Raw genomic sequence first — 10752 nt, 5'->3', positions numbered from 1 at the left:
CACGGGGAGTGAAATCTTCCCCCACCGCGATCTTTAATCCCTTTAATTTATAGCAATTCTTCAGTATGGTAGTCTTTTCCCGGAAATCTAAAAACTTTAGTATTATCGGCCGTGCTTTGTTGGCAGAAGGTCTTCCTAGTCTATGTATCTGTTCGATAGCCACGGGATCTAATTCGAGTACCTTCTTTATTACATCTTCATTAACCATTTCAGCAAGGTCCCGGTCATTTTCTTTGCCGTTCTCTGGAATTCCATACAGTATTAGATTAGACCGTCGCGAGCGGTTTTCAAGGTCATCTAGCCTGTTTTCCATAGCAGAAAGTGATTGCTGTAATTTGTTTACCGCGGTGACACATAAGGATACCTTCTCATCAAGAGCTGCTACTTTTTCCAGTTTGGATTCTATGGCAGTGAGCCGGTCATTCTTAATTTCCTTGACATCATCAGCAATTTGTTGAATCTGTTTAAGGAGGAGGGTTAGGTCAGGTCCAGGTCCAGGGTTAGTTTCAACGTCTCCACAAAGTAACAGTAATTTCTTATTATGAGACAGCATTTCAGTCAATATTAAGCCGAGCAGCCCTGGGCACGGCAGCACAACTAGACAAAGGTTATTTTAGCGAAAGCATTTGCCGTAATGTTTTCTCACCTGGACGATGAAAACAAACGGATTAGACGTCTTACCAGCGATGCTGCCGCGTCCTATGGCGTCTGGATGGTTGCGATCCGGCTTTATACTCCAGTGAATTGCTTTTAGCGCCGTCGCTCCTCCGTCGAGGCCCGCCAGAGCACCAACTGCTGTCGATGAAGGGGGCGTAGTCCAGATATCGCTCAGGTGCGCATGTGCGGTTGACACGTTGACAGGCAGGAGGATAGCCGGTTGCAAGGCGTTGATCGCAGCTTGCCAGCCCAGTACATCGCACTCGCCGGTATTAGCAGAAGGGTAGCGACGAGCTGGACGATGAAAACAAACGGATTAGACATCATGCCAGTGATGCTGCCGTGCCCTAGTATACGTCGTTTCGGGTGGTTTCAAGATGCTTCCTTACTTAACCAAACAAGCATCGCAATTTCAGATTTGTAATCATGAAAAACGCCGTTTCTCAATATCTGACATTGTTTCATGCTGTTTTATTACGCTTCACAACCTAACCTAACCTTCGCACTTGTATATTTAGAAAACTCTAGGTCACGCTGTTTCGTGCACATTCAGGATAATTGCATGACCTCACAGTTTTTCACCAACTTAGTACAGTACAAAACGCTGTATCTTGCTAATTGACATCGTTCTTTGAGGTTTCACGATGCTTGCATGCGCTTTCACGAGAATTGCATATTATAGCAGTTTCGCACTTGTAACGTTACAAGACTCAGTATCCGGCTAGTTCACAACGTTTTTTGTGTTTTCAAAATTTTTCACGACATCACAGTTTCGCACAAGCAACAAAGCAGAACACCATTTCACTAGTTGACGTTGTTTCATGCGGTTTCAAGACGCTTCCTAACTTAACCCAACAAGCATCGCAATTTCAGACGTGTAATCGTGAAAAAGGCGATTTCTGAATAGCTGACATTGTTTCATGCTAATTTTTACGCTTCGTAACATAACCTAACCTAACCTAACCTTCGCACTTAAATCTTGACAAAACTCTAGGTCACACTGTTTTGTGGACATTCAGGATACTTGCATGACTTCAGAGTTTTTCGCCAACTTAGAACAGTACAGAACGCTGTATCTTGCTAAATGACATCGTTCTTTGCGGCTTCGCGTTGCTTGCATGCGATGTCACTAGAATTGCATATTATAGCAGTTTTGCACTTGTAACGGTACAAAACACAGTATCCGGCTAGTTCACAACGTTCTGGGGGCTGTCGCAGTTTTTCCCAACATCGCAGTTCCGCGCATGCCACAAAACAACACCATCTCACTAGTTGCCGTCATTTCGTATGGTTTCACGACGCTTCCTAACTTCACCTAACAAACATCGCAATTTCAGACTTGTAATTGTGAAAAACACCGTTTCTCAGTAGCTGACATTGTTTCATGCAGTATTATGACGCCTCACAACCTAACCTAACCTTCGCACTTGTATATTTACAAAACGCTAGGTCACACTGTTTCGTGCACATTTAAGATAATTGCATGACCTCACAGTTCTTCACCGACTTAGTATTGTACAGAATGCTGTATCTCACTAAATGACATCATTCTTTGAGGTTTCACGATGCTTGCATGCGCTTTCACGAGAATTGCATATTATAGCAGTTTCGCACTTGTAACGGTACAAGACGCAGTATCCGGCTAGTTGACAACGTTTTCTGTGTTTTCACCTTTTTTCACGACATCGCAGTTTCGTACAAGCAACAAAACAGAACATCATTTCGCTAGTTGACGTCGTTTCGTGTGGTTTCAACACGCTTTCTAATTTTGCTCAACAAGCATCGCAATTTCATACTAGTAATCGTGAAAAACGCCGTTTCTGAATAGCTGACATTGTTTTATGCTATTTTATTACGCTTCATAACCTAACCTAACCTAACCTTCGCACTTGTATCTGTACAAAACTCTAGGGCACACTGCTTCGCGCATATTGAAAATAATTGCATGCCTTCATAGTTTTTCACGAACTTGGTACAGTACAGAACGCTGTATATCGGTAAACGACATGGTTCTTTCAGGTTTCACGATGCTTGCATAGGCTTTCACGAGAAATGCATATTAGAGCAGTTTCGCACTTGTAACGGTACAAGACGCAGTATCTGGCTAGTTCACAGCCTTCTGGGGGCTGTCAAAGTTTTTCAAGACATCGCAGTTCCGCGCAAGCAACAAAACAGAACACCATCTCACTAGTTGACGTCGTTTCGTGCGGTTTCACGATGCTCCCTGATTAACCCAACAAACATCGCTATTTCAGACTTGTAATCGTGAAAAACACCATTTCTCAGTAGCTGACATTGTTTCATGCAGTTTTATGACGCTTCATAACCTAACCTACCCTAACCTAACCTAACCTTTGCACTTGTATGTGTACAAAACGCAAGGTCACACTGTTTCGTGCACATTTCGGATAATTGCATGACCTCACAGTTCTTCACCGACTTAGTAGAGTACAGAATGCTGTATCTCGCTAAATGACATCATTCTTAAAGGTTTCACGATGCTTGCAAGCGCTTTCACGAGAATTGCATAATGTAGCAGTTTCGAACTTGTAACGGTACAAGACGAAGTATCTGGCTATTTCACGCCGTTTTGTTTGCTGTCACAATATTTCACAAGATATCGCTAGTATCGCAGTTTCGTACTCACCACAAAACAACATTATCTCGTTAGATGACGTCGTTTTGCGTTGTTTCACGACGGTAGCCAGCTTAACATAACATAACCCAAACTAACTAAACCTTCGCACTTCTGGCGGTTGAAAACGTTTTACTCGCTACGCTACATTGCTTTCTGCAACTTTACGACGCTTTCAAGAGCTTTCGCAACTTTTGTTATCGCAGTTTCTGACTTGCAACGGTGAAAACACTGCATCTCAATGGCTGACATTGTTTTTTGCGGTTTTATGACGCTTCATAACCTAATCTAACCTAACCTTCGACCTTGTATCTACGAAACGCTAGGTCACACTGTTTCGTGCACATTTAGAATATTTGCATGACATCGCAACTTTCGACCCACTTGCAACAGTACAGAACGCCGTATCGCACTAGTTGACATCTTGCTTTGAGGTTTCACGATGCTTCTATGCGCTTTCACGACAATAACAAAATATAGCAGTTTCGCACTTGTAACGTTACAAAACGCAGTATCTCGTTAGTTCACAACGTTTTGTGTGCTTTCACGGTTTTTAACGACATCGCAGTTTCGCGTAACCAACAAAACAGAACACCATCTCACTAGTTGACGTCGTTTCGGGTGGTTTCAAGATGTTTCGTAACTTACCCCAACAAGCATCGCAATTTCAGACTTGTAATCGTGAAAAATGCCGTTTCTGAATAGCTGACATTGTTTTATGCTGTTTTATTACGCTTCATAACCTAACCTAACCTTCTCACTTGTATCTTTACAAAACTCTAGGTCACACTGTTTCATGCACATTCAGGATAATTGCATGACTTCACAGTTTTTCACCAACTCAGTACAGTACAGAACGCTGTATCTTGCTAAATGACATCGTTCTATGAGGTTTTACTATGCTTTGATGCGCTTTCACGAGAATTTTATATTATAGCAGTTTCGCACTTGTAACGGTACAGGACGCACTATAGGGCTAGTTTACAAGGATTTGTGCGTTTTCACAGTTTTCACGACAACGCAGTTTCGCACAAGCAACAAAACAGAAGACCATTTCACTAGTTGACGTTGTTTCGCGTGGTTTTCTGACGCTTCCTAAATTAACCCAACAAGCATCGCAAATTCAGACTTGTAATCGTTACAAACGCCGTTTCTGAATAGCTGACATTGTTTCAGGCTGTTTTGTTACGCTTCATAACCTAACCTGACCTAACCTTCGCACTTTTATCTGTACAAAACTGTAGGTCACACTGCTTCGTGCATATTGAAGATAATTGCATGCCTTCACAGTTTTTCACGAACTTGGTACAGTATGGAACGCTGTATCTCGGTAAACGACATGGTTCTTGCAGGTTTCACGATGCTTGCATGGGCTTTCACGAGAAATGCATATTAGAGCAGTTTCGCACTTGTAACGGTACAAGACGCAGTATCCGGCTAGTTCGCAGCGTTCTGTGGGCTGTCACAGTTTTTCAAGACATCGCAGTTCTGCGCAAGCAACAAAACAGCCAACCATCTCACTAGTTGACTTCGTTTCGGGTGGTTTCAAGATGCTTCCTAAGTTAACCAAACAAGCATCAAAATTTCAGACTTGTAATCGTAAAAAACACCGTTTCTCAGTAGCTGACATTGTTTCATGCAGTGTTATGGCGCTTCATAACCCAACCTAACCTAAACTAACCTTCGCACTTGTATCTTTACAAAACACTAGGTCACACTGTTTCGTGCACATTTAGGATAATTTCATGACCTCACAGTTCTTCACCGACTTAGTACAGTACAGAATGCTGTATATTGCTAAAGACATCATTCTTTGTTGTTTCACGATGCTTGCATGCGCTTTCACGAGAATTGCATAATATAGCAGTTTCTCACTTGTAACGGTACAAGACGCAATATCTGGCTTTCACAATATTTCACATGATATCGCAGTTTCGTACTCGCCACAAAACAACAATATCTCGTTAGATGACGTCGTTTTGAGTGGTTTCACGATGGTACCTAGCTTAACCTTGCATAACTCAACCTAACCTAATCTTCGCACTTCTGGCGGTAGAAAACGTTTTTGTCGTAGGTTACATTGCTTTCTGCAACGTTATGACGCTTTCATGCGCTTTTGCAACATTTCTTATCGCAGTTCCCGACTTGCAACGATGAAAAACACTGCATAAAAATGGCTGACATTGTTTCATGCGGTTTTACGACGCTTCCTAACCTAATCTAACCTAATCTTCGTAATTGTATGTACGAAACGCTAGGTCACACTGTTTCGTGCAGATTTACAATATTTGCATGACATCACAACTTTCCACCCACTTGCAACAGTACAGTACGCCCTATGGCACTAGTTGACATCGTGCTGTGAGGTTTCACGACGCTTGTATGCGCTTTCACGACAATTGCAAAAGATAGCAGTTTCGAAATTGTAACGTTACAAAACGCAGTATCTCGTTAGTTAACAAAGTTTTGTGTGCTTTCACAGTTTTTAACGACATCGCAGTTTCGCGCAACCAACAAAACAGAACACCATCTTACTAGTTGACGTCGTTTCGGGTGGTTTCAAGACCCTTGCTAACTTAAGCCAACAAGCATCGCAATTTCAGACTTGTAATTGTGAAAAAGGCCGTTTATCAATAGCTGATGTAAAAAAAAAAACTACCGATCGGCGGAGAAACCAGACCGAACGCCGTTTCTCGTTTTCACTTTCTTCGTATTTTGCTGTACTTGCCTGCACACGTTTATTCCTTTTCTTTTCCAACATACTCCCGCCCCTCAGTAGCGTCGCTCAATTCCAGTCTGTACAGTTTCTGCATTGGTTTTCTGAAAAACTTCCCGTCTTGAGCTTTCACTCAACAAGGATAGACTGTTTGGGTAGAGTGTGTGCAAGAACGAAGAAACGCTTAAACGTTTCAAAGCCCAGCGAAATAAAGTAAACAGCCTGTTGCGTTACAAAAAGAGAACGTACTTAAACAGCATCTTTAACAAAGATGTAATGAATAAACAAGACTTGGCTTGGTCTAGACTAAACAAATTTCTTGCCGTAACGGTGATGACTTCAGGCCTATTGAGCTTGTGATAGACGGTGACGTTATTTGTAAGGATGATTTAGCAAACTTATTCAATGACTATTTTGTATCTCTAGCAAAGGAACAGTACAATTCGGCTTGTACCACATATTTGTCTGACAGTATCTCTGAGAGCGCGTTTGTGGCGCCAACAACAGCTGGTGAACTTTCACATGCTTTTTCGTCTGTGAAAAACAACACGTGTTGTGACGCATATGACATACAGATTAAGCCCATCAAACACGTATTAGATATCATTGCTGAATTATTAGAGCATATCTTTAATCTTGCTTTTTCCACCGCAATTTTCCCACAAAAGTTACAAGTTGCAAAAGTGGTTGTGCTGTACAAAGGAGGAGATAAAAATGCACTGAACAATTACCGACCGATATCTATACTTCCAGTAATTTCAAAAGGTCTGGAAAAACTAATTCAAAAGCGTATGGTTTCTTTCCTAGATAAGCACCACATCATCACTCCTTCGCAGTTTGGTTTTATCAAAGGCCGTACGACTGAACATGCTCTTTTAGAACAGAAAGAATTTATACTAAATGCTTTTGAACGCGAACTACACACTTTAGGCATCTTCGTAGACTATTCAAAGGCGTTCGACACAATAAATCACATTGCGCTGCTAAAGAAATGTGCACACTATGGATTTCGAGGTGTTTTCTTACAACTCATTGAATCATACCTAATGTATCGGCAGCAGGAAGTAGTCGTCGGCAATTGTACCTCCAATTTACTAAAAATTTCAGCGGGTGTACCACAAGGTAGCATATTAGGGCCTCTGCTTTTTTGTATATACATAAATGATATTGTAAAAATTGACACGTCTGTAAAATGTATTATACACGCTGATTATACAACCTTGCTTCTTACTGCTGAAAATTATACAAACTTAATTAATGACGCAAATGAGGTACTGGCGAAGTTGGCCAAGTGGACATGCGTTAACTGTGTAAAACTTAACACATCAAAAACAAAAGCTGTATATTTCAGGCCGAAAAATAAACAAACCCCTTGTCATGTCCCATTAAAACTTGGCAGTTCAGAACTTGAGATAGTACACCGTATTAAGTGTCTGGGAATAATTTTCGATCAACACATGTCTTGGAACGCACACACTGAAAAACTATGTGGCACTATATCAAGGATTTCGGGCATATTATCCCGGGTGCGTTTCTCGCTACCTAAGGCAGTTAAACTTCTCATCTATAAATTCCTGTTTTTATCTCACGTCAACTACTGTCATCTGGTTTGGGGTACGACAACTCTAACAAATATCCGCAAACTGCACGTCATACAGAAAAGGGCTGTTCGTGCCGTTGCAAATGCTCCATATCGCAGTCACACCACTCCCATATTTCACGACATGAAGGTGCTACCTCTACCTGAATACTACCGCGCAATGCTTGTGAAACGCTACCAGGCAGGATGAAAAGGCGACAACCTTTTAGGAACCATTGCCAACCTAAACGACCGCAAAGTTCTTTATAACACGCGTTTCAATCACACATGGCTTATCCCGCGCACGCGCACTAACTACGGCAAAGAAATGCTGCGCTTCCTCCTGCCGTTTCACTTGAATGCCATATCGTCTTCCATTTGAGTGACTGTTCTGATTGTAAGTGTAGTAAGCGTATGGGCACATGCCTCATATTTTTTTTTACTTTGGTGCTAATCTTGCGATCTTCTTTTCTTGCATCGTTACACTCTCTTATTGATATCGTATGTGTAAGGAAATAATTACGGTCATTTCTTTGAGTTTATTACTTTTCAATCTTCATGCTTTATTATGCTTATGCTTTATTATGCTTATGCTTATTATACTTTATGCTTTATGCTTGCTCAAATTTTTGTACATTGTCACTTCAATAAAAGTGTTGCCTATGCTGCCCATTTGTAAGGGGTCGTGGTCCCAGTCTAGCCGATTAGAGGCTTTTTGACCACGGCCCTAAGCATCCCGAATGTTGAAATAAATAAAGTTCAAAGTTCAAAGTTCAAGCTGTATTTGTTCGACGTCCTTCGCGAATACTTCTATCTGAACATATCGGACCCAAACCATTTCAGACTTGCTTAGCTCCTGTGCTAAAATTGTTTCGCTGAGCAAATTTCGAAGTCCACGGCATCGATTCACAAAGCGAAAGACGCAGTAGGTGACGCGTAGGAGCTTCCGCAGGTCTTTATGCTTCCTTATATCGATCACCGGGTGTAAGTTTCTGGACGACACTTGAAGAAATACATGTTCCGTTTCAATCTCTGCCTCTTTGTTTACCGGTTTGAACTGGTTAGGTTCTGGAGGCCAGCCTGATTTTTGCTGGGACAACCATTCAGGTCTATACCACCAATAGCGACATGCACGTAGAGTCCTTATCGGTATACCTCTAGTCAGTACATCCACCGGGTTGTCTTCGCCAGGGCAGTAGCGCCATAACGCTGTTTCCGTACCTTGCGTTATTTCAGTCACTCTGTGGTTTACAAACTGACTCCACTTGCTATGGTTTCCGCGAATCCACCTCAGTGTGATCATGGAGTCAGTCCACATGACGCAATAGAAATGCTTGAAATTTCACGAGGAGCAAATGTATTTTAGCAATCTGGCTCCCACTACCGCGGCCATAAGCTCGAGCTTTGGAAGCGTTAATGTCTTAATAGGTGCCACTCTTGACTTCACTACTATGAGAAAGGTAGCGGAGTTTCCACCTTCAACAAATTCTCTCAAATAGGCACATGCTCCGTAAGCCTTCAGGCTGGCGCCAACGAAGATATGCAGTTCAGCCTCTTTAAGTGCTCCATGCAGTCCGTCTTACACGTAACACGGAATCTTTATGTGGCCGAGCTGTATTACATCTGCACACCAGGGTGCCCACTGCGTCTTGATCTCCGCGGGCAATTCTTTATCCCAGGAATGGCCTAAAACCGAAAGGCGTGGAAACAAAAACTTCGCAGTGATGGTGAATAGCAATAGAATGCCAAGCGGGTCATAAATTTGAAAAGCAACCTTCAGTAGGGTACGCTTCGTGTCGAGCTTGCCAGCCACTAAATACTGGACCACAGACTTAGAAGAAAATTTGAAGTAAACATTTCCTATATCCCATTGCATTCCCAAGACTGCGGCTGCTTCTCCAGATGCTCCATCTACTTGCTCCTCCTGGTTGTCAAAAATGTTCTGCAGCTGATGGTCATTGGTCTTCCACTTTCTGAGCTTCATGCCAGCATCTTTCATAATTTCTTTCGACTGCTCGTAGATGCGCCGACCTTCATAGAATGTCTCCGCACCCACCAATAAATCGTCAACATAAAATGCCTTCTTCATTGTAGAAGCAATCTCTTTATCTTTACATGCGTTATCTGAATGGCAGTGAATAGTCGCCATGAGCAAGAAAGGGCTTGACATTGATCCAAACGGTATCCGTGTCATGCGCCATTCGACGAGCTTACGGTGTTAGCTTACGGAAATAGTCAAACCAGGAAAACCGGAATGCATCTCAGTCTCCTGTATCTCAATTTGTAAGAATGCCTTTTCAATGTCGGAATTGATGACAACAGGGTACCACCGAAAGCGAAGAAGGACTTGCAGCAATTCTAGATTGAGATTCACTCCTTTATCCAAGCAGTCGTTAAGGGATGGTACACCTTGTGTGTGTGACGATGCGTGGAACACTACACGCAGTTTGGTAGTTGATTCCTCTCTTATTACTTCCTGATGTGGCATATAATATATGGTGTGATCTCAATCCCGAGGAGTATCCTTAAGCGCGACTTCCGCGTGACCCAACTCCAGATGTTGCCGGATCACTCTGTCATATCGCTGCAACATTCTTTCCATCGTTGATAGCCTCCGTGTTAATATTTGTAGACATCATAGCGCGATTTCCCGGTTGTTCCCTAGAAGCGGTTTCTTATCTTTCTTCCAAGACAACGCCACAGTGTATATGTCAATTTTCTTGCTAATGGTTTCAAGGAATCGTGCAACAGACTCATGGGAGGAAGGTTCCGCTGAATCTGCGCTGCCCATTTCTTCTATTTGCCAAAAATATCCAAAAATCTGTGAGGTTGATTCGTCATCAACAATTGCTTGCACTTTCAGAATGCAGACCATTAGGATAGAGCTGAAGTCAAGCAAGGCCTTTCGGTCACTGTGTCCTTGTAGCGTCCACCCAATAGCTGTCTCTATTGCTACGAGTCCTGGAACTTCTGCACTTTTGACGATGCGTCCCGACATGACTTGCCAGAGGTGGTCAGCACCGATCAACAAGCTGAGACTATTTCCCATTTCCGCATCAAACTTCTTTTCGTCCGCAATGACCTTGCCTTCAAGACGCAGGTTCTGAACGAAATGGCTGTCAGCTTTCGGGGAAACAATATCGTGGCAGATAACTGCAACAACGA

The 10752-nt window shown here is 42.5% G+C and overlaps 1 protein-coding gene across 1 annotated transcript in view; it reads right to left on the bottom strand.

Moving 5' to 3' along the window:
* Positions 1–671: 671 nt before the first annotated feature.
* The window catches only part of LOC142785004 (uncharacterized), a 42879-nt gene continuing 32798 nt past the window's right edge, over positions 672–10752 (bottom strand). Inside the window, exon 3 of the mRNA XM_075883426.1 lies at positions 672–951. Within this exon, the coding sequence (XP_075739541.1) occupies positions 829–951 (123 nt within the window). The 3' untranslated portion in view covers positions 672–828. The remainder of the gene's footprint in view (positions 952–10752) is intronic.

Source organism: Rhipicephalus microplus, unplaced genomic scaffold (assembly GCF_043290135.1).
Source record: "Rhipicephalus microplus isolate Deutch F79 unplaced genomic scaffold, USDA_Rmic scaffold_16, whole genome shotgun sequence".
Taxonomy (NCBI): Eukaryota; Metazoa; Arthropoda; class Arachnida; order Ixodida; family Ixodidae; genus Rhipicephalus; species Rhipicephalus microplus.
The sequence above is the reverse complement of the archived record's forward strand: the minus strand, read 5'-3'. Positions and strand labels throughout refer to the sequence as shown.